The sequence below is a fragment of the Trichosurus vulpecula genome, chromosome 1 (assembly GCF_011100635.1).
Source record: "Trichosurus vulpecula isolate mTriVul1 chromosome 1, mTriVul1.pri, whole genome shotgun sequence".
Taxonomy (NCBI): domain Eukaryota; kingdom Metazoa; phylum Chordata; class Mammalia; order Diprotodontia; family Phalangeridae; genus Trichosurus; species Trichosurus vulpecula.
In genome coordinates this window covers 406,906,754-406,932,455 of record NC_050573.1, presented here as the reverse complement: position 1 = coordinate 406,932,455, position 25,702 = coordinate 406,906,754, and the positions used below count along the sequence as shown (strand labels likewise).

At 37.8% G+C, this 25,702-nt stretch overlaps 1 protein-coding gene across 1 annotated transcript in view; it reads left to right on the top strand.

The window, feature by feature from the left end:
- The window catches only part of C6 (complement C6), a 90,276-nt gene that overhangs the window by 21,716 nt on the left and 42,858 nt on the right, over positions 1–25,702 (top strand). The window contains exons 5-6 of the mRNA XM_036759354.1: positions 12,132–12,273; positions 21,957–22,095. Of these exons, the coding sequence (XP_036615249.1) occupies positions 12,132–12,273; positions 21,957–22,095 (281 nt within the window). The remainder of the gene's footprint in view (positions 1–12,131; positions 12,274–21,956; positions 22,096–25,702) is intronic.

The window sequence follows — 25,702 nt, the reverse complement described above, 5'->3', positions numbered from 1 at the left end:
TCAGAAGCCTCCACACCAAATTCTGGTATGTTCTTTTGAAAAGAGTTTCACTATTTGAGTTATAGGCCATACCTATTATTCAATCTCACATATCTCTTTCTCTAGGGGATAATTCTAAAATAGTAATCAATTTAAAGTATCCCTTTAGTAATTTTAAGTCTATGTTGGAATTCAGGCTGGTAAAATTCATTTCCTCTCTGGATGACAAGGGAAACCATTAAAGAGTAAAAATTAAACTGTGACTATCCTCTTACGGAATTTTTTTTTGGTTTAGAATAGAACTGTGGCTTTGACATCAGTTAGAATAAACATCCTAGGTCCCTTACCCACCATCTTGGCCTCTCCATTCCTTGCTTTAAGATGAGCTTTGCCAGCCTTTGCAGGCAGCCAGCCAAGAATCTTATTTTATTCTGTAATCATAAAATTAAGAGGGGGGGCGGAGCCAAGATGGCCACGTGAAAGCAGGTTCTTACCAGAGCTCTCTGACAAGTTCTGTCAGATACCTCTAAAAAAGTGAATCTGAGCAGATTTGAGAGAGTTAGAAGCTTCTAGCAGTCTGAGTGGGGCAAACTTCCCAACCAGGAGAGTCTAAAAGGTCGACGGGATGGATCTGTAGGCTGAGAGAGCACTCAGTAGTGCGGAGCTGCACCAGACAGTACCAAAGCGGAAGCAGCTGTGGAAATCAGTCAGCGATCCAGGCTGGGAGAAAGCAGGGCACCCTAAACTGGCAGAGGTCCCCAGGCCTCTCAACACAGGACAGGAGTCTGTTGAAGTGATGAGATGCAGCAGTGCAATGCCTCCAGCAGTGAGACATCAACTCCCGAGGCTTGCAGTCCAAAAGGTTTGAAAAGTGCCTTCTTGAACTTCTGGGAGACATAATGGCCAGGTAAATGGCTCTAATCCTTCCTTCCCTGACCCAGAGAATTCCTCAGGAAAACTGCTGGAATAGCGGAGACAGAAGTGGGGCTTCAGTGGCCAAGCAGTGGGAGTTCCTGAGTCCCAGAGGGGCAGAGCCAGCAGGGGTCAACACCAGGAGCCCAGATATGCCTTTGCACAGCCAGGGGAAGTGGCAGACACCAGCACTGACAACAAACAGCTGAGACCATTGCTGAAGAGCAATTGTGCTGGAGAGCAACCCCAGGGGAAAAAGAGACTTCAGGCAGCCGGACCCCTCCCCCACACCTCAGGAAACTGAAGGCTATAATACACAAAGGCAGTAACTAGACTCACAATTCCCAGAACAAGAAACCTGGGACAGAGATCCCCGAGCCCCAAAAGCAGAAATCCACTGTAAATCCAGGAAAAAGCTAACCAACTAACAAAAAAACCGAAGACCATTGATTCTTTTTGTGGAGACAGGGATGATCAAAATACCAATTCGGAAGAGGATAGCATTGACACTATACCCACATCTGATAACTCAAAAGGGAATGTGAACTGGTCTCAAGCCCAAAAAGCATTATTGGAAGAGCCAAATGAGGATTTTAAAAACCAAATTAGAGAGGTAAAAGAAAAAATGGAAAAAAAAAAAACCACTGACAAAATCAAGTCTTTAAAAAATAAGATCGGTGAAATGGCTACGGAGATTCAGAATCTAAATAGAGAAAATGGCACCCTGAAAGGTAAAATCAACCAATTGGAAAAGGATATTCAAAAGCAAAATGAAGACAGCACCTCATTAAAAATTAGAATTGAGCAAGTGGAAGCTAATGACTCTATGAGGCATCAAGAAGTAATAAAACAAAATGTAAAGAATGGAAAAATAGAAGAAAATGTGAAATATTTGATTGGAAAAAAACTGACCTGGAAAATACATCCAGGAGAGAGAATTTAAGAATTATTGGTCTACTAGAAATCCACGATGAAAAAAAGAGCCTTGACAGTATCTTCAAAGAAATTATCAAAGATAACTGCCCAGAGGTCCTAGAACCAGAGGGTAAAATAATCATTGAAAGAATCCACCAATCACCCCCTGAAAGAGATCCCAAATTGAAAACTCCAAGAAATATTATAGCCAAATTTCAGAATTACAAAGTCAAGGAGAAAATACTGCAGGCAGCCAAAAAGAAACAATTCAAATATCGTGGAACTATATTCAGGATCACACAGAATCTTTCAGCTTCTACATTAAATGACAGGAGAAATTGGAATATGATATTACAAAGGGCAAAAGAGCTGGGACTACAACCAAGAATCAAGTACCAGGCAAAATTGAGCATACTTCTTCAGGCAAGGAGATGGACATTCAATTAAATAAGGGAATTTCAGACCTTCCTGATGAAAAGGCCAGAACTCAATGGAAAATTTGATCTTCAAATACAAAGCTGAAGGGAGACATAAAAAGGTAAACAGGGAGGAAAAAACCCCACGAACCTTATTAATAAATAAGGGCAAATTATTTACATCTTTATGTAGGATTATATCATCTTATGTATGTTTTATATATACATATATATGTCAATCTTGAGAATAGTACAGTTATTATGACAATTGAAAGGGATACACATAGACTGTGGATGTCTGTATAAAATAACTGATATAAGGATAAAAAATATAATTAAGAGATGTAAAGGGAGGGTTCTGGGAGAAGAGGTAAGGAGGTAGTAGAAAAGGGTAAATTACATCAAATAAAGAGGCACAAAAACACATTATAGTAGAGGGAAAGAAGGGAGGGAGAAGAGCAGTATTTGAGCTTTACTCTCATCACATCTGGTTCAAGAAGGGAATAACATACCCTGATAAGTATAGAAATCTAACTTGTCCTACAGGCAGTAGGAGGGGAAAGAGGGGGAAAAAAGTGAAGGGGGGAAAGGGGAGGGGGTGGTCAGAAGGGAGGGAAGAAGTAGCAAGTGGAAAATGATAAGATAAGGGAGGGGAATCAAGATGGAGGGTAAACTGATGAAGGCAGCAGTCAAAAGAAAAACTTTGTTGAGGAGTAAAAGGGGAAAGGGAGAAATAAAAGCATAAATGGGGGGAAATAGGATGGAGAAAAAGACACAGATAGTAATCATAACCGTGAATGTGAATGGGATGAACCCTCCCATAAAATGGAAGCAGATAGCAGAATGGATTAAAAACCATAATCCTACAATATGCTGTTTACAAGAAACACATTTGAAACAGGGGGATACACACAGGATAAAGGTAAAAGGCTGGAGTAAAATATATTGTATTTCAGCTAAAGTAAAAAAAAGCAGGGGTAGCAATCCTAATCTCAGACAAAGCAAAAGTAAAAATAGATCTAATTAAAAGAGATAAGGAAGGACACTACATCCTGCTAAAAGGCACCATAAACAATGAAGCAACATCATTGTTTAACATATATGCACCAAGTGGTATGGCACGCAAATTCTTAGAGGAGAGGTTAAAGGAGTTACAGGAAGAAATAGATAGCAAAACCATAATAATGGGAGACCTCAACCTCCCCCTCTCTGAACTTGATAAATCTAACCTCAAAATAAACAAGAAAGAAGTTAAAGAAGTGAACAGAATTTTAGAAAAGACAGATATGATAGAACTCTGGAGAAAACTGAATGGGGATAAAAAGGAATATACTTTTTCTCAGTGGTACATGGCACATGCTCAAAAATTGACCAAGTACTAGGGCATAAAAACCTCACAACCCAGTGCAGGAAGGTAGAAGTAGTCAAAGCATACTTTTCAGATCACGATGCAATGAAAATTATTTGTAATAAAGAACCATGGAAAAAATAAGCTAAAAATTAATTGGAAACTAAATAATCTAATTCTAAAGAATGAGTGGGCCAAAGAACAAATCATAGAAACAATTAATAACTTCATTCAAGAGAATGACAATAATGAGACAACATACCAAAACTTATGGGATGCAGCAAAAGCAGTTCTTAGGGGAAGTTTTATTTCTCTAAATGCTTACATAAATAAAATAGAGAAAAAGGAGATCAATGAATTGGGCACACAATTGAAAAAGCTAGAAAAAGAACAAATTGAAAATCCCCAATTAAATGCCAAATTAGAAATATTGATAATCGCAGCAGAGATTAATAAAATTGAAATCAAAAAAAGTATTGACTTAATAAATAAAACAAAGAGCTGGTTTTATGAAAAAACCAATAAAATTGATAAACCTTTGGTCAATTTGATTTAAAAAAAAGAAAGAAGAAAATCAAATTACCAGTATCAAAAATGAAAAGGGTGAATTCACCTCTAATGAAGAGGAAATCATCAAAACAATAATTAGAAATTATTTTGCCCAATTGTATGCACATAAATTTGATAACCTTAGGGATATGGATGAATATCTACAAAACTATAAATTGCCCTGGTTAACATAAGAGGAAGTAAAATTCCTAAATAACCCTATCTCAGAAAAAAAAATTGAGCAAGCCATCATTGACCTCCTAGGAAAAAATCTCCAGGGCCAGATGGTTTTACATGTGAATTTTATCAAACACTTAAAGAACAATTAATTCCTATACTTTATAGACTATTTGGGAAAATAGGTGGAGAAGGAGTCCTACCAAATTCTTTTTATGACACAAATATGGTACTAATACACAAACCAGGAAGAGTCAAAACAGAGAAAGAAAATTATACAACAATTTCCCTAATGAATATTGGTGCAAAAATTTTAAATAAAATATTAGCAAAAAGATTGCAGCAACTTATCAGGAGGATAATACACTACAAACAGGTAGGATTTATTCCAGGAAAGCAAGGCTGGTTCAATATTAGGAAAACTATCAGCATAATTGATCATATCAACATCAAAACTAGCAAAAACCATATGATCATCTCAATAGATGCAGAAAAAGCCTTTGACAAAATACAGCAACCATTCCTATTAAAAATACTAGAAAGCGTAGGAATAAATGGAGCCTTCCTTAAAATTATAAATAGCATCTACCTAAAACCATCAACAAGCATTATTCATAATGGGTATAAGCTAGATGCATTCCCAAAAAGATCAGGGGTGAAACAAGGATGTCCATTATCACCCCTGCTATTCAATTTGGTCCTAGACATGTTAGCTGTAGCAATAAGAGATGAAAAAGAAATTGAAGGAATTAGGATAGGCAGAGAGGAAACTAAATTATCACTTTTGCATATGATATGATGATTTACTTAGAGAATTCTAGATAATCAAGTAAAAAACTACTTGAAATAATAAACAACTTTAGCAAAGTCGCAGGATACAAAATAAACTTGCATAAATCTTCAGCATTCCTATACAGTACTAACAAAGCCCAACATCAAGAGATAGAAAGAGAAATTCCATTCAAAGTTACTGTAGACACTATAAAATGTTTGGGAGTCTATCTGCCAAGACAAACCCAGTGCCTACATGAACATAATTATGAAACGCTTTTCATGCGAATAAAGTCAGACCTAAATAAATGGAAAAATATCAGTTGCTCATGGTTAGGCTGAGCTAATATAATAAAAATGACAATTTTACCTAAATTAATTTATCTATTCAGTGTCATACCGATCAAACCACCAAAAATTATTTTACAGAGCTGGATAAAATAATAACAAAATTCATCGGGAAGAACAAGAGGTCTAGAATATCTAGGGAATTAATGAAAAGAAATGCTAGGGAAGGTGGCCTAGACATACCAGATATTAAACTGTACCATAAAGCAGCAGTCCTCAAAACTACCTGGTACTGGCTAAGAAACAGAATTGTGGATCAGTGGAATAAGATAGGTACACAAGATGGAGAAGTCAATGATTATAGCAATCTACTCTTTGATAAACCCAAAGAGGCCAGCTTCTGGGCTAAGAATTCACTATTTCATAAAAACTGCTGGAAAAATTGGAAAATGGTAGAGCAGAAACTGGGCACAGACCAATATCTTACACCATATACCAAAATAAAGTCAAAATGGGTTCATAATTTAGGAATAAAGGCTGACACTATAAGCAATTTGGGAGAGCAAGGAATAGTTTGCCTATCAGATTTATGGAACAGGAAAGAATTCATGACATAACAAGAGATAGAGAGCATTACAAAATGCAAAATGGATAATTTTGATTATGTTAAATTGAAATGTTTTTGTATAAAAAACCCAATGCAACAAAGATTAGGAGGGAAGCAGAAAATTGGGAGAAAATCTTTACAACCAGTGTCTCTGATAAAGACCTCATCTCTAAAATATACAGGGTACTGAACCAAATTTAGAGGAATACAAGTCACTCCACAATTGAGAAATGGTTAAAGGATATGAATAGGCAGTTTTCAGAGGAAGAAATTAAAGATAGCTATAGGCATATGAAAAAATGCTCAAAATCACTACTGATTAGAGAAATGCAAATCAAAACAACTCTTAGGTACCACATCTCTCCTGTCAGATTGGCTAAAATGACAAAACAGGAAAACTATAAATGCTGGAGAGAATGTGGGAAAATTGGAATTTTGTTACATTGCTGGTGGAGTTGTGAACTGATCCAGCCATTCTGGAGAGCACATTGGAACTATGCCCAAAGGGCTATGAGAATGTGCATATCCTTTGACCCAGCAATACCACTTCCCAAAGAGATCACACAAGTGAGAAAAGGACCCATATGTACACAAATATTTATAGCAGCTCTTTTTGTAGCAGCAAAGAATTGGAAATCAACGGGATGCCCATCAATTGGGGAATGGCTGAACAAGTTGTGGTATATGAAGGTAATGGAATACTATTGTACTATAAGAAATAGGGAAGATATGGACTTCATAATAACCTGGAAAAACCTACATGATATAATGCTGAGCGAGCAGAGCAGAACCAGGAAAACATTATACACAACCACAGATATATGGATTCTGTGATGACTAACCCTGATAGACTTCACTCTTCTCAGCAATACAAGGTGCAAAGACAACTCCAAAGGACTCATGATGGAGAGAGCTGTCTACATCCAGAGAAAGAACTGTGGATTCTGAATGCAGATTGAGACACACTTTATCCTTACCTTTTTTTTTTCTTTTTTGTTTTTGTTTTTGTTTTTTTTTGGTTTTGTGTCTTCTTTCTCATGATTCATTCCATTGGTCATAATTCTTCTTTACGACTTCACTGTTGTATAAATAAGTTCAATGTGAAGTTATGTGTGGAAGATATATTGGATTCCATGCTGTCTTGGCGAGGGAGGAGGGGAAGGGGGGGAAGAAAATCTGGAACTCAAAATTATGTGGCACTGAGCGCTGTAAACTAAAAACAAAAAAACTCAAGAAAATCATAAAATTAAGGTCTTGGATCTGAAATTTGATATTTAGTGATATCTATAACTATATCAATATTTAAATAGATATCTATGTATCTATAGAGAGATATTTGGAGACATATATATATACAGATGTGTATTTATGTGTGCATGTATTTATCTAAATAAAGAGAGTAGAATATACATTCTATTCTGCCTTTGTCCAAAGAAATTTTTTCACAAGATAAGGAAAGGCTAGTATTATCTTACATAATGCTTTATTTTTTTAGTGGACTCAATAAGTATTTATTATTAGTTCTGATATAAAATCAAAGGATTACACATATATATGTACACACACACACATATATGTACACATACGTATAGATGTGTACATATGTGTGCACACCTGTGCATGTGTACACACACACACACACACACACACACACACACATTCAGTGTCTGTATAGGTAAAGTCAAATTGTATGTGACCAAAAGTTTTGGCTGTTGTGCTACACTTTAGACCATCATAACATACTTAGAAAAATCTATGCTCTTAATCAGAATCTTATGCCAAACCATAGTACAGAGCTGTAACTGGGTCAGAGAAATTAGGGGTTTGTCCCAGGGCACTGAAATTTAGAGGTAGAAATAATTGACTAGTCAAAAAGAACAATTACTTAAAATAGGAAGCTTCTAGATGTCCTCCCTCCCAAAATGCTGGATGACAGTACCTTGCATGATTTCCTCATCGGGCCATCTCTGTCCTTCAATAGTTTCCCCATCAGTGGCCTCATGGTATCCCAGGGTCTCTATCCATGGAGTCTAGTTACCCATGATCCAACACTATAGAACATAGATTTAGAACTAGAAGGGATGGCTTTGGAGGAGAAAATGAGGCTGGTGACCTTGCACAGCCCTCCCTCACCCAAATCAAAGTCAACTGCAAGTCATGTCATCATCTCCCTGATGTCATGGTCCTCTTCAAAAATGAAGGACAAGCCCAAGAGCTAGAAGGGGCTTTAAAGGTCATTGGGTCTGACCTCTTCATTTTACAGATGGGGAAACTAAGGTCCATAAAGGTTAAATGACTTTCCCAGGGTCCAAGGCTAGTAAGTACCTAAAGCAGGATTTAAACTCATATCTTCCTTAACACCAAGCCTACCTATCTGCCTCCAGATCTCTCCTCTCCAGCTCCTATGCCCTTGCTCAGTTGGTTTTTGTCTTAAAAAGTTGATTTGAGGTCACTCCTCTTGTTGACTGCCCCAGCATGTATTTTCCCAGCTCTGGCACCAGAACTGCCTGAGGCTCTGACATAACCCAGTCCCAGCTGGACCACCATTGACATTTACGACTAAGGCACTCTGGTTAAAAGAAAGACTAAAAATAGATCCAATTTAAGTGAGGAAGAGTTTGGGGCCGTGTATAAGCACAGAGCAGGGGTGAGGAACCTTCAGTCTCAAAATCACATGCTTTGTTCTCTGAAGTTTGGATTCAGTCAAAGGGCCTCACTTAGGGGCCTAAAGGGCCACATATTGCCTCGAGGCCGCAGATTCCCCATCCCTTGCATAGAGTAAACGTGTAAGATACATTCACTTCATTCTAGAAAGGTGAAGAAAGAAAGAAATGTGCCTAAAGTCTATGAAATCCACGAAAGGGGAGGAACGATAGCAAGGATATAGAATAAGAAACGGATTACTTAATCTTGGAATAATAGAAACAGAAACCAGTTTTTGAAGCTTAAAAAGGAGATTGTTTTAGGAAATAACAAGGAAGTTTGAGGCAACCTGGCCTACAGAGCTATCCAGGAGTCAGCAAGGCCTGGGTTCAAGTCCCTCCCCGGGGGCAAACTGACCCTCTGACCCTTGGCTAGTCATTTAACCCCTTAGCCTCTCTAGGCAACTCAGTAGTACTGTCAGTTATAGAGCAAATGACATTCAGCATGGTGGCTATTGGGAGTTTCCTCACCAAGAGTTCCTTATGTCAATGAAATCACAGACATAATTTTTTAAAAAGTGAAAGAAGTATTTCTTGACCCAGCAAATAATAAATAAATCAAATATATCATCATTAGAAGCAGCTAGGTGGTATGACACATAAAAGCCCTGAGTTCAAGTCTCACCTCAGACACTTAGTTGCGTTACTCTGTCTGCCTCAGTTCTCTCAACTGTAAAATGAGGATAAAAATAATACTTACCTCCCAGGGTTGTTGTGAGGACCAAATGGGACATATTGGGACGTGCTTAATAAATTCTTTCCCCTACATCATCTCAAGAGATTATTTAGACCAACAATATAAGCATGTTCACAAAAGTGTTTAACACATCTTCATCGACAAGTCTATAATGAGACGGTATGAGAAAGGTGGAGGGGTTACAGCTGTATCACCCAGTTTCTTGATGTGGATTTTTAAAAGGGACATCTGTAAGATAGGGATAACAATAGCACCTACCTCCCAGGGATGTTGCGGGGACCGAATAGAACAATCATTGCAAAGTACTGAGCGCAGTTCCTGGCACAAAGTATGCTCCGTATAAATGGTAATTATTAGCTATTAGGAAATATTATCTTCATTTTGTAATTGAATAAAGTAAAGTCTAGATAATAGAGGAGGCTCTCCCATTGTCACAGAGTTAGGAAGTGCTAGAGCTGGCATGATAACCCAAGTGTCAGGATGCTAAAGCCAGTGAGGTTAGTGCTAAACCGTGATTCGTCTATATTTTGATAGACTCACAACCATATTCTTTTTTCTTTCTAAAAGAGTCAGTGTCAGGGTTCTATACCAAATAGTCATGAACCATAAGTTAAAACTGTTTTAAAAACAAGCCTTTCAATCTTTTAGGTATTTAACTTCTACATCAAAAATATTTTTTTTCATTTTTTCCCCCTATGGTTTAAGTGTGTAGGCGGGGAGAATGCTCTTATGTGTATACATATACATATACATATACATATACATATACATATACATATACATATACATATACATATACATATACATATACATATACACACATGTATATATGTGTATATATGTATACATGTGTATGTGTGTGTATGTATATATACATATATATCTGCTCTTAATTGTAGCTATCTTGGGTGGGGGAAGGGAGAAAAAGAACAAAGTAAAGAGTACACAGCAGAGAACAAAAGAAAACTTACAAGGAAGCAAAGAAAAGATCAGAACACAATGCATAGTATTTATTATATAGGTTTGTTTGAAATGGAAATTTATTACTGTATATTTTGAATTCTCTATTACATTCTGCTGTGCACATAGCAATGCTTTTTCTTTTCTTATTTTGCATTAAAGTTTTAACATTTAAGTTTAAGATGCTTCTTTTTTCTTTTCTTATTGTCTGTTTTAGTATTTAAGTTTAAAATAAATTATTTTTTAAAAAAAGAAAAAGAATATGCTCTTGACCTCAGATTTCCTAGCTATAGGGAACTCCTTATGTTGAAATTCCCTTAACTTCTCCAGACTAGCATCTCATTTATAATTTACAGCTTTATAGATGAAACCATTACTAGAGCAGAATGGCTGAGGCCTTGAACCAGGCACCAATATCTGAGGGGGAAGGGAAAGAGAGCTGCCCTCTTTCCCCTAGAATTACAGCTACAGGTAGAATATCTCTCTCCCGGCAGCCTTCCTCTCCACTTTCAATCCCAGCAGAGTGACAAACCAAACTCTCTGGAAGAACACTTCCATCTATCCTCATGTGAATTTGTCTCAAGTGTTGGGGCCCTATACAGTCTGCTTAGAGAATCGCCTGGGACACTGAGAAATTAAGTAACTTGACCATGGTCACATTTGTATTTGTCAGAAACAAAATTTAAACCCACATCTTCCAGAACCCAAGGCCAGGCCCCTATCCACTACACCACGCTGATTGTTCATATGCATTGCATTCTAAAATACCAGGAATTTTGTTGTTTTGAAACAAAGCAAAAAAAAATTTTCCGTGTATCTTGGAATCTGTATATAAATCAGCAAAATCTCTTATAACCTCTATATGTATAGTCTTGTAAAATGAAAATTAATCTTCAAGTAATAGTAATACCTTATAAGAGTTTAAGTTATCCAAGAAAGCCTTACTACATTCCCTTTACTGAGGTTGGGGATGAACATTAGAAAGTTTTAGAACAAGAATTGAAATGTGCTTTCTGGAAAATTCTCAATTAACAAAGACCATTTTATCAGAATTTTCCAATCATTACAGTTAATGAAGTTATTATTATATGTCTCTTGTAAAAAGATCATTTCCATTATTTGAATGATTAGTCAGTTCTACGAATGAAGCCAAATATTTTTAATTTTCTTCTGTGACATATAAATTCCCAGGACTTCATGGCCTTGTTTTTGTGGCCAACATACGACTGATTATTATTAATGGTATTCAGTTCCAAGAAGCGACAATCCCTGCTCACCTTGCCTGGTATTCAGTAGTTTAGGTATCTTTTCAATAATTTAAATGTCTACCTATAATTGTCTCTACCAATAGTCTCTCGGGGCTACTTGTCTAGTAGTCATAAATAAGAGTTTAATCTCCCATTGTCCTATGAAAAGCAATAAGAATAATTCAATGGGCTTGATTCTGTCATGCGGGAATATAATACAGTATACTGTATGTGCTTCTCCTCTCTAAGAAGGTAACATTTGGTCTATTGTTCAATACAATGAGAAGATTCTAAGATTTGTTTCCCTTTCCAATAAAGTAAAATAAATATTTGGATTGGTACTTCAGTTGTTTATTGGCCCCTTAGGAAAAAGAAGAAAAATCAGTTTATTTTTTATTGCCCCATTTCTAGAAATTCTTATATCTATTTATCAAACTAGTAGAACATTCCCTATAATTTGCTTTGAAACTGGGGGCATTTGTAGCCCAAATTTATATAACAGACCTTTTAAAAATTATTAAGGTATTTTGTTATGTGATATTTTTTTCTTTTCCTCAAAACAGGCCGATGTATTGCCAGGAACTTGTTATGCAATGGAGAAAATGACTGTGGAGATAACTCGGATGAAAAGGATTGCGACAGACAGAAAAGAGTGTGTAACAGGGTGTATCATCCTATCCCAAGTGTGCAGTTAATGGGAAATGGGTACGTAACTTAATAATGTTACCATTTTTGTAGAGAGGGAATCACGGAAGTGTGGAGTTAGAAGTGGAAATGGGGCAAATATTTGTTGAAACACCCCGCCCCCACCCTTAACTCCCACCAACTCCCTTCACACTGTCATTTGGCACCCCCGACCACACTACTTTGGTGGTTATAGAATGTTAGAGATGTTAGCGCTGGATAGTCCCTCGGTCCAACGCCCTCGTTTCTAGATGAGCATATAAGCACCATCTGTAGTGACTGGGCCCTCAGCCCAGTCTCAGTGAGAAGGAGTCTGGAGGCAAGGAAATCCTGAGATAGTACATAGGCCTCAGTGATGTCATTGCAGGATTTGCTATTGTGAAGGATAACAGCAGCCATGCAACAGATTCTAAGTATATTCAGCAATTCCAGCATTGTCAAAAAAAAAAAATCAGAAACAGAATCTTAGGATCTTAAGGTAGGAAGAGACCTTACAAATTATTGAACCCAACTATCTCCATTTACAGATGAAGAAACTAAGACCTACAGAGGCGAGGGAGTAGCAATGTTTTGACTTAGTCCAAATTATGTGATAGCCAACTTTGAGTACTTGAAGAAGAGGGATTAGAAGGGCTCCATTTAGCCCCAAAGAGCAGAACTAGGAGAAATGCATAGTAATTACAGAAGTAAACTTATGCTGAATATAATTTCAGGGTTGTGCTGCAGCCAGCTCATGAGGACTTGTAGGGCCATTGTTAAACATTTGCTGTAAGCGTTTGTACCTTGGAAATGTGTTGGTTAGTTGATAATCTAAATTTAAGAAAGAGATGGAAAAAAATGGTTAATAATGTAAATTAAATTTAAAAGTATGTCTAGGGTTTGGAGAGCCCATCGTAAAACATTTATCAGCATACCCCTGGATATAAGAGAAAACTTTTTAATGGCCTTAGCTTTCCAAAAGTGGAAGGGACTATCTTGAGCAATAGTGGGTTTGTCATTATTTAAGTTCTGCGAGCAGACCAAATTTACAAAGAGAGAAAGCATCTGAGACAGGATTCGACCCCAGGTCTTCTGACTCTAGAACCTGTATTCTTTCCACTATACTCTCTTGTCTCTCTGCTTTAGAGTTTTCGAAATGTTACAATTATACGTGTGTGTGTGTGTGTGTGTGTGTGTGTACATACATACATATGTGTGTGAATTTATATAAATGCAGTATATAATATATATAATTATTTCACATGATCTTCACAGCAATTTTACAAGGTTGCAGATGTATATTAACATCTCCATTTTACAAGTGAGGAAATTGAGCCTTAAATAAGCTTAGCCCTTACCCACAGAAGCACAGCTTATAAATGGCAGAGCTTGAAGTGGAACCCAATTCTTTAGGCTTTTAATCCAGGGCTCTTTCTACTATACTATGTGTCTTGTTAGTTCACCCCTATCTGCACTCACCAGAGTAATGAATGAAATAAGTGTGTATCAAGAGCTTGCTAGGCACTGTGTTAAGTGCTTTACAATTATTATTTGATTTGGTCCTCATAACAACTCTGGTTGGTAGGTGCTATTGTGATCCCCGTTTTAAATTTGAGGAAACTGAGTCAGACAAAGGTTAAGTGACTTGTCCAGGGTCACACAGGTAGTAAATGTCTGAGCCTGGATTTGAACTCAGGTCCTCTTGACTCAAAGTCTAGGTCTCCATCCACTGCATCCCTAGCTGCATCTCAAAATTCAAGAAAGGAATCAGAACATCTATACACAAATACCCAAAGTTTAGGCAGCAAACATGAGGAACTCAAAGTACTAATCTGTAAGGAAGCAAATTTGGCCTCAGGGACACTTCTAAGACTTTATAGGTTGTAACCCATGACTGAACTATGAGTTGTGGATAGGTATACCTTATTGAAAAGAAAAAGGATAGATGGAGGTTGTGGGGCGTTGTATTATGGCATTGTATTATTATGATAATAGTTGACATTTGTACACCACTTTAAAGTTTGAAAATTGTTTTACATTCATTATCTCACTTGATCTTTTCAGTTATCCTGTGAAGTGGGTGCTATAATTTTCCCCATTATACAGATAAGGAAATGGGCTGAAAGAGGTTAAAAGATGTGTCCAAAATCATACAGATAATCAGTGTCTGAAGCGAGATTTTAACTCAGCTATTCCTGACTGTAATTTCAGCTTTATATCCATTATTCTGCCTGGCAGAATCTAATGTATATTCATGGAAAAAAATATAGGAACAAGAGAAGGAAAGCATAATGGAAAGTATTTACATTAAGATCAATAAAGCGAAACAGCAGCTATTTTGTCACGAGAGCATATCACAGATCATCTCTATAGAAAGAATAAATAGATGAAGAGTTTGGGGGAATAGGTCAGAAGTGAGGTATAGAGACACAAAATAATAGTGATGGAGGACCTCAGTTTATATAGACATCTTACTAGAGCTCTTTTTCTGCCAAAAGCAGAACTTCCAGTAACTTCTTGATTTGCTTTAGTAATAATTTCATCATTCAAAAGGTGGAGGAACTAATAAAGGGACATTATTTTGGGATCTGATTCCTCTTTACAGGGAAGAATTGGTTGCTGGGGTGAAATGATGGGAACTATTGGGGGGGGGGCAACCAACTCCCTCCTAGAGTTTGTGATAGAGAAAGATGTGAAATCCGTGTGTTGTTTGACATCTACCAGAGATTTTTAGGAAATTTGATTTTAAAAATTTTAGAGGAAAAATAGGTTACATCTCACTGACTAAATCTACAGAGGAAATCAGCCCAGACAGGACAGCAGATGACCAAGAATGAAAATCTGAAGTCAGAAAGGGAAACAATTTTAATGAGAAGGGAAAGAAAATACGAAATTTGTCTAAATAGTTTAATGTGGATGCATAGGGAACTCTCCAGCCAATTAATTTTTTTAAAAGAAGTTCATAAAAGATGGAAGAAAAGTCACAATACTATAAAAAAGAGTATCAAGAATATTAAAGCTCATTCTGAGCTGAGGAGGTTAAAGGATGATAAAGACAACAAAAAGGGATTTGTTTAAATTCTGTTGGAAGAAAAAGGAAGCTCAAAGAAGGAATAGGAGCTTTGCTTAGAGTGAATGGGATGCTGATCGACAACAGAGAAACAGCCAAAGTACTCCAATTATGATTTCACTTCTTTTCTCTATCAAGGAGAATGACCTTTGTACTAGAAATGACAGAACAAAAATGACTAATGGATGGGAATTCATACCCAAGATAAGTAAAGACATATTAAGAGAGCACCTGGATGCCCTTGATAAATTCAAATCACTTACTTCTGATGAATTACGTTCTTGGGAACTGGCAAACATGATTGTTGAATTACTGTGAGTGATATATGAAGGATCGTGGAAAACGAGAGAAGTATTACAAGATTGAAGAAGGGTAAATATTGTCCTGATTTTCCAAAAACGGGAAAAGAATAAAGTCTAGATCCTACAGGCCAGTAGAGTTTAATTAATCCTAGAACATATCATTAAGGAGAAAATTGGCTAATATCTAGAAAGGAAAGATGTAATTACAGAGTCAGCATTATTTCATCAAGAAAAGGTCATGCTAGACTAACCTTACTTCCTTTTTTGACAGGGCTATTAATGGATAGAGGAGGAAAACCATAACCATGGCTATGGTTTACCTAGTTTTTTAGCAAAGGGTTTGATAAAATATTTCATGCTATTCTTTTGGAAAAGATAGAGAGACATGTATTAGATGATAATACAATTAGATGAATTCAGAACTGTTTGGATGGTTAAACTCTAAGATGTTATTAAAAGTTCAATGTCAATGTGGAAAGTCTCCAGTGAAGCACCCAGGGATCCATGCTTGGCCCTGTGTGGTTTACCATTTTTTATTAATAGCTTGGATAAAGGCATAGAGGGCATGCTTGCCAAACTTTCAGATGACACAAAGCTGGGAGGGATGGCTAATATACTGGATCCAAAAAGGTCTTTATCAGGACATGGCATTTAGCTGAATTTGATAAGATGAAATTCAATAGAGATAAATGCAAAGTCTATACTTGTGCACAAAATCAACTTCACAAAGATAACATGGGGGAGGGATGATTAGAAGGCACTTAATCTGAAAAAAAAGATATGGGGTCTGTAACAGGCTACAAGCTCGATATCACAGTGTGATGTAGCAGCAGGAAAAAAAACAAATAGTATCTTGGCAAGCACTAAAAGACACATGGCTTCCAGGTATGGGCTACTAATAGTCCCATGATGCTCTCTGAGCTTGCCAGACCTCATCAGGAGTATTGTGTTCTGTTCTGGATACCACGGTTTAAGGACACTGATAAACTTGAAAATTTCAGAGCAAGGCATCCAGGATGTTGGGGCAGCTAGGTGGTACAGTGAGTAGAGCACCGGCCCTAGAGTCAGGAAGACCTGAGTTCAAATCTGGCCTCAGACACTTGACACCCTTACTAGCTGTGTGACCTTGGGCAAGTCACTTAACCCCAATTGCCCTGCCTTCCCCCCTCCAAAAAAAATACAAAAAAAAGACATCCAGGATGTCAAAAGGCCTTGAGATCCGTGTCATATAAGAACTGATTGAAGCAACTGGGGATGTTTTGTCTGGAGAAGAGGAGATTTAGTCTGGAAGATATGATAGCTTGTATTACATATTTGAAGCACTGTCAGGTGGAAGAGTATTATATTTAGGTCCCCAGAGGGCAGGAACATAGATATAGGTTGAAAGAGAAAAGTTTACGCTCAGTTTCAAGAAAAACCACATCTTGATTAGAGCTGTCTAAAATTGGTCTAAAGAACAGGAAATTTCCCCCTCCTTGGAGGTCTTGAAGCAGAATCTGGATCACCATTTGTCAGGTGTATTACAGGGGGAATTCCTTTCATGGATGGGTTTGCCTAGAGAGCTAATGAGAGCCCTTCTAACTTTCAAATTCTGTGACTCTGGGAAAATGACTGGTATGTAACAAGGGAGGTGTAGGGGAAGGAGCACTGCCTCTGGAGACATAGGACTCAAGTTCAAATCCTGCCTCTGGATACTGATTACCCATATGACTTGGGGAAGGCATTTCAGCAACCAGGACCGCAGTTTTTTCATTTTTAAAAAGAGGGGCTGGGTGGGTCAGATGTCCTCTGAGGTCCTTTCCAACTGTAAGCTTTACAGAGGTTTTCATTTTCCCTTCATAGCAATCATGTGAAGCAGCTACAGGGTGCTGCATTTCAAACAAATAAACTCAACCAGCAATTATTTATTAAGTGCCTACTAAATGTTAGTCACTCGGTACACAAACAAACAAAATTAAAAAGTGAAAAAGCCCCTACTTTCACTGGAGCCACTGTTGGGCAGTTGTCTTATGGACCATTGAACACACAAAAGGTAAAATCATCTCCCCCATCCCCTCCACCCCCTCAGTGTGTGAAGGGAAAAGAACACAGCTGAGGACAGCTCTTTAAGAGCCCCAGTTTTCAGGCTACCTTGTGGGACTCTCATTATTATACTAAAAGGTTGTGTAGGACATAAATAAAATATTACTAAAAATATGCCCAAGAACACTGGGGATAAACAGTGACTGGACCACAGTCTGAGGGCTTTGTGCTTTTCTGCAGTCACATGCAGCCCTTGAAGCCAACGAGAATGCAAAAATAGCCAACATTAAGAACTGTATCAGGGCTGCAATGCAAAGTAGTACTATATTCTGTGAGAGACCCAAAATAGCTCCATTGAGAAACAGATGAATATTAACATCTGTCAACTCTTCAACAAAATCAACAGCATGTGTCAAGGACACACTGGCTGGTGGATTCTGGTCAAAACAGTCACCCACAGTTACAATCCATTTGTGGGTGGTAGATTGACAAGCATCTATCCCAATGGAAAAGATGAGAGGCAGCATGAAACGTGAATAGAATATCAGATTTGGAGTCAAGAAGACCTGAGTTCATTTTTCACATTTGGTGCTTACTAAGTGCAGGATCTTGAGTGAGCAGCTGGTGGATCCTATTGGCCATTGTTGGATTGAGTCAAGAAGTCCTGAGTTCAAATTCAGCCTCAGATACTTCTTAGATGAGTGACCCTGGGCAATTTAGGTAACAGCTGTCTGACTCAGTTTCCCCAATTTTAAAATAGGGATAATAACAGAACCTACTTCATAAGTTTGTTGTGAAGATCAAATAAGTTGTATATCAAGTGCTTTGTAAACCTTAAAGCATTATATAAACGCTATAGCTATTATTACCTTTATTTTTATTAAAATGGGGATAATAACAGTACCTACTCCCCAGGATTGTAGTGAGAATCAAATCAGATAATATTTGTAAAGCACTTTGCAAACATTAAATTTCTATATAAATGCTATCATTATTATTACTTAATTTTTCTGGGCCTCAGTTTCCCCTCTGTAAAATGGAAATAGTAACACCTCACAGAGTTATAGTGAGGCTCAGCTGAGATAATGTATATTAAGCTATTTTGAATCCTTAAAGCCTATACAAATATGTATATGTTAACCAAAATAAGCAAATAAATAAAAAGAGTTATGGATTTGGGAGGGACTTCAAAAGCCCTTTAGTCCAACTCCTTCATTTTACAGATGAGGAAAATTGGAGCCTAGGGATGTCAAGTGACTTGCCCAAGGTCACTAGGATGTTGTGAGTCACAGGTGAGTCCCCTGCCTCCAGAGCCAGAGCTTTTTCCTCTATACTCCACTACCTTAAATGAGGAAGGATGAAAGATGACAAATGCTTTGGAAACATGAGTTATTATGATAGCTTTTCATTTCTTTTCCCTCAAGTCTTCCTTTCCCTCAGCTAAATACACCCAACTCCTTTAATTTCTTCTCCTGTCACATTGTCTTCAGCCCACCTGCTGCTCTGGACATGCTCAGAGGTTCAGCATCCTTCCTGCACACTCCCTTAAACTTTTTATATTTTTAATTTTTGGAATAAAACAAACATTTCCATAACATAGTATAATAAAAAAGATGATTGCACGTGAAACTGCAAATCTACTATGCACGACTCACTATTCCTTTCAAATATACAACAAAATTATCATGTAAATTTCTTTTTTTCTTCCCTCTCCACCCCCTCCCTAGAGATTATTAAACCCAAATAGGTATATATAGGTGTAAAACTATTCTATACATTCTTCTATTTATCAGTTCTTTGTCTGGATGCCAATAATGTCTTTTGTCATATATCTTTAATAGTTAATCTGGGTATTTATAATAGACAAAATGACTGATTTGCTCAAAGTCGTTATTAAAACAATATTGCTGTTACTGTATTCAATGCTCTCTTGGTTCTGTTCATTCACTCTTCATTATTCCATTCAAGTCTTTCCATGTTTTTCTAAGATCACTGAGCTCATCCTTTCTTATAGCACAGTCATATTCCATCACAATCATATACCACAACTTGTTCAGCCATTACCCAATTCATGGTCATCCTTAGACTTTATGGGCTGTGGAGAAATCAGTCACTCATTCTCCACAGCACTTCCTTTGGTATCACTGAGAGGTACATAGTACCCTGTTCAGACCACAGCTCCAGAAACGTGTTCAGCTCAGAGCACCAACACAGCAGGGACACTGAGTCCAGAGGAGGGCCACGAGAATGGTGAATAGACTGAAAAATCATGGTTCATTAAAATGAATGGAGGAACCAGGCTTGTTTAATTGAGAGAAGGGAAGAGTCAGGGAGGATCTGAAGGTAGAGTTATGGTTCCACTACACAAAGGTTGTTGCCCTTGGAGTCAAAAGACTGGGAGGAAACCCATGTCTGTTACTGTGTTTGTCTAATGACAGACAAGCAGTGTTTGTCATCTCTGCAAGATCTTGGGCAAGTCAATTAGCCAGTGCTTCATGTGTCAAATATGGTATGATAATTGTGATTATTTTAAAATATATTGTTTATTGTTGTAGTTATAAGTGAAAGGACTCCAATATGGAGTCACTTGAGCAAAGTTGCCCTAATGTCCATAAACAAACATATAAGCAAGAACAGCCTGTATTTTTCCATCATCTCAACTAATGCTGACTCTGTGTCAACCATGATTGTAGAGCCTGAGGTTGTAGTGACCATAATGGCAACAGGCTCAGCGAGGTGACACAATGGATACAGCACTGTTTGTAATTAGGAAGACTCGTCTTCCTGAGTTCAAATATGGACTCAGACACTAGCTGCGTGACTCTGGGCAAGTCATTTAACCCAGTTTGCCTCAGTTTCTTTATCTGTAAAATGATTTAGAGAAGGAAATGGCAAACTACTCCAATATCTCTGCCAAGAAAACCCCAATGGGTTCATGAAGAATCAGACATGAATGAGCAACAACAATAGAAGACATAACTTAAGATTAGGAAGGTTAATTGATTTCCCTGGAAGTCACATAGTTTACAAATTAGGACTCAAAATTGCATGTCCATATTCCAAGGTCAGGGCTCTTTGAGAAGGAGTAGATGTAGGTAGTACAGTAAGTAAAACTGGGGAACCTGGATTCAACAAGATCTGAGTTTTAATGTGGTCTTAAACACTTCTGAACTGTTTAACACTGGGCAAGACATTTAACCTCTGTCTGCCTCGGTATCCTCATCTGAAAAAATGAGAATAATTATAATTATTATACTATATATAATTACAACACCTATTTCCCAGTATTATAATACCTTGCAAAGATAAAATGAGATAATATTTGTAAAGCTTTTTAAAGGCCATGTAAGTGCTATACATCATTACTTATCATCATCATCATCGCCATCATTATGATGATGATGATGCCTCTAGAGGTCATCATGAGGAGAATTAGGAGGTAATTATAAGGACTCTGTTTTCAGCTCCATAAAAGGAAGGATTTCCTAATAATAAAAGATTTTTAAAAGTGAAAGGATTACCTGGACGGAAAGCAAGTTCCCCATCACTGAGGATGTTCACATAGAGGCTAGATAATCACTTGTTTGAGATGTTGGAGAAGGGGGTCATGCTCTAGATGGGGACTGCATTACATAAGACAGCATGGCATGAGAGAAAAACAAAAGATTTTCCATGTGAATTCTCAGGACCTGTACTGGAATCCCTGGGAGTTCCACTGTTTACTTGCATGACTTGAAATAAATCACTTTTCTATCAGGACCTCTATTTCCTCATCTACAAAATGAAAAGATTAGAGCACTGGTTTTGCCATAAGAGGACCTGGGTCAAATCCTACTTCTACCACTTAATACCTATGTGATCCCAAGTAAGTCACTTCATCTATTTGTGCCTCAGTTTCCTCACATGTAAAATTGGTAGATTGGACTAGCTGGTCTATATGGAGGTCCTTTCCAGTCCTAAGTATATTATCTAAGATACTAAGACATGATAATCTTTGTTATCTCTTCTTGTTCTCTGATACTAGGCTGGAGTATGTTGGGTTTTTTTTCTTATAAGCTAACTTTGAAGGCTATGTGTGTTATACAAATAATGAAATCTTGCTAAATTTTAAATTTATGTTTTGGAACAAGGAGGTAAGTAGATTGATAAGAAGCCAAGTATGACGCAGAAGGGGTATACCGTGACTTCCAGCCTCCTCACCCCCGGGGCAGAGTAAAGAACCTTTCTCTCAAGCATTCTTCAAGTGTCAGAAAACATCCAGGGGAGAAGGAGAATAAGGTCTTGATATTGCTTCACAGCTGTTGAGTTCCTGGAAATTGCTTTGTCTCTAGGTTTCACCTTCTGGCAGGAGAGCCTAGAGGAGAAGTCCTTAATAACGCTTTCACCGGAGGAAAATGTACGACTGTCAAAAGCAGCAGAACCAGTAACCCTTACCGTGTTCCAGCCAATATAGAAAGTGTCAACTTTGAGGTACAACCACACTGAGGTCACTCATGTCACAGGCATCCTCAATGCCAAACTCTTAAGAGTCCAGTGCACTTTGCAGTGCAGTCCAGAAGTGGTATTTGGTGTCAGAGTCAGGAAGCCGTAAGGTTGAGAGCATTGAGGATATTCTCTGAATTAGGCAGTGGGCACCACCATCACACAGGGAAATGGTTCAATTAACTCAGGCTTCCCAAGACATTTTCATACCTGCTACAGGGCTGATTCTCCAGGGATATTAACTCAGCAATGAAAACAAGTCCATTGCAACAAGCCATTTGTTCAAAGCTTAAGAGAAATCAAGCAATCTAATGAAAACAAGGCAGCAAACTTCTCCTTCCTATTTTTTTTTGTTGGGTGGTTTTTTATAAGAATCTGTTCTTGTAGTAAAAATAAGGGGTTTGTTGCTGACAATGTTGGTTTTTCCAACTTGGTGATCCAGCACAATGAGCTCCCAATGTTTTCTGACCATGTGTCCCATTAGTAAAAAAAAAGTTTTTAGCAGGAATAGGTATATATTTACTTATTTATGTTATATGCATGTACTACTATACTAATAATGTTATACATCATAAAACACAGAAACAGATATTTCAAAAGGATGAGATAAAGACAAATAGTATTTGATCCTGTAAGTAATAGAGAGCCCCTGGAGTCTATCAAGTAGGGGTTTGAGTTAGGCAGATCTGAGCATTAGCAAAAGTCCTTTTGGTAGACTTCATTTTCTTCATATGGAAAATGATAGAGTTGGACTCAACAGCCTCTGAGGTGCCTTCCAACTCTAAAACTATGACACTTAGAGAGAAAGAAAGGTCTATGTACAAACCAATGTTAACACATTTTGCCATTAATATAGTTAGTCAACTACTCCAGCTCATGCAGATTCAGTAGATGTGGAGGAGCCAAAGCTCACTGGGATCTATGGCATGCAAGTCTTGGTCACCTCTTTTTGAATAGTATTACCACTGTGGGATGTCAAGAAAATTCAAATCAGTTCAATAAATATTATTAAGCACCTACTGTATATAGGACATGGAATTAAGCACCAGATGAAGTACAAAGTTTAAATAAGAAAAGGTCCATACCCTATAGAGCTTTAAGTACGTTAGAGTGATAGGTCAATACCCAAATAACTGCAATGTAAAAAAATAAAAGATGAATGCCTAAGAGATGTGCAAACAAAGTGTGTTGGGAAATTCCAGGAGGCAAACTGTTACTAAATGGAAACAGTAGAGAAGTTTCCATGAAAGATATGAAACTTAGCAACTAAAGGAAAAGGAATGCAATAGACAGAGCATGCATAGATTTCAGTAAAGCCTTTGACAAAGTCCTTCATGATATCCTTGTCAACAAAATGAAGAGAAGCAGATTAAGTCATAGGGCAGTTAGGCTGATGCAGAATAGAATGGCTAGACCCAAAAAGCTGTGGGTGGATTGATACCAAAGTTCTAGTGGAGTGCCCTTGGGGTCCATCTTTGTCCTATGCTCCTGAACATTTTTTTATCGATAGTTTGGATGCAGGCATCAATGATGTGTTATTAAATTTGCAGATGATATGATGCTAAGACCAATAGCAACATGTTGAAAGACAGAGCCATGCTTCCAAGACTAAGCAAAATCTAAGCTGAAATTTAATAGAGATAAATATAAGGCAAGCTTTTGGATTCCAAAATCAGCTTCACAAATACAAAATGGGAGGGGGAAGAATAACTAGGTCACATGTAAAGAGACTTGTAGTTTTCAGTAGCCTACACATGTAGCATGAGTCAACGGTGTGACAAGGCACCCAATTTTAGGTTCTATTAATAGAGATATAATGGAATGAATAGATGTGTAAGGAAATGAGGGAAATTCAAATATACGTCCTCATACTCCGAATCTAGCATCCTAGGCAGTGAGGTGGAACAGTGCATAGGGCTCTGGGCCTGGACTCGGGAAAACCTGAGTTCACATCTAACCTCAGACACTAGGTGTGTGACCCTGGGCAAGTCACTTAACCTCTGTTTGCCTCAGTTTCTTCAAATATAAAATGGGGATAATAGAAGCAGCTATTTCATAGGATTGTTTTAAGGATCAAAGGAGATCATATTTGTAAAGTGCTTAGCACAGTGTCTGGCACGTAGCAGGCACTATTTTGCTATTGTTCAGTCCTTTCAGTCTTGTCCAACTCTTCATGACCCCATTTGAGGTTTAAAAGATACTGGACTGGTTTGCCATTTCCTTCTCCAGCTCATTTTACAGATAAACTGAGGCAAACAGGTTTAAGTGCCCAGAGTCACCAAGCTGGTAAATGTCTAAGGCCAGATTTGAACTCATGAAGATTAATCTTTCTGACTCCAGGTCTGGTACTTTATCCGCTGCACCACATAGCTTCCCCCTCATAGGTGCTATATAAATTCTTATTCCCTACCTTTCCCCTTCCCCTCTTCCCTTCCATACTGCTTTCCCTTCAGAAGAAGGTCATGTGGTTTAGTGGAAAGACGACACCTCTGATACTTACTAGTTGTGTGACCATGAGCAAATCACTTAACTTTTAAGTCTTAGTTTTTTCATCTGTAAAATGGCCAAAGGATCATCTCATTGGAAGCAGCAATGGGATTCAGCAACCCCTTGGGTATCTCAGCAGCCTCTTTTGAGGACTGCACTACTCACCTCCTAGTTTGAGGAAGGGGCTAGAAAAGGTACCCTAAAAATTGTCTGCTTCACCCAAGCCTGGCCTGATTACCACGGCAGGTGGGGATCCCATCCTGCAGTCAAAACACACACAAAAAGTATGAAAACTTTTGCAAAGATGATTCCATTCATCATCAATAAGTGGAAGGTGTGCACATTTGTGGACAACATGAAATCCAGTAAACCTGAAAAATGAACCATTCTTGTTTCAAGAAAACTCGACAGATATTGCATCCAAATAGCAGCTTTGAGTGAAACAAGGCTAGCAAATGAAGACCAGCTTACTGAAGTCGGAATTGGATACATGTTTTTCTGGAATGGCTGCAGTGAAGGGGAGCATTGCGAACCTGGTATAGGTTTTACAATCAATACTAATCTAGTCAACGAACTTGTAAGCCTACCAAAAGGAGTGAATGACAGGCCCATGACAATGCAATTGCCACTTGCAGGAAAGCACCATGCTGCTATCATCACTACTTATGCTCCCACAATGAGGAACCCTGATGAGGTCACAGAAAAATTTTAGGAAGAGCTAGAGACTCTGAACATCACTGTGATGAAAGAGGATAATCTTATGATTCTGGGTGACTTTAATGCAAGAGTAGGTACAGACTATCAAGCATGACGGAGAATACTTGGGAGTAATGGAGTCAGAAACAGCAACAGCAAGGGTCACTTACTACTGAAGTAGAAATGCAGTTATGTATCTCATGACCTTCTCATCACCAACACTGTTTTCCATTTACCTAAACACAATAAAATGTTATGGATGCACTCTCATAGTAAACATTGGCATTTAGTAGACTATATCATTGTAAGGAGAAGAGACAAACAAGATGCAAGAGTAACAAAGGCAGTGTGTGGCACAGAGTGCTGGACTGATCATAGACTTATCTTCTCCAACCTAAATATTTGCATTCAA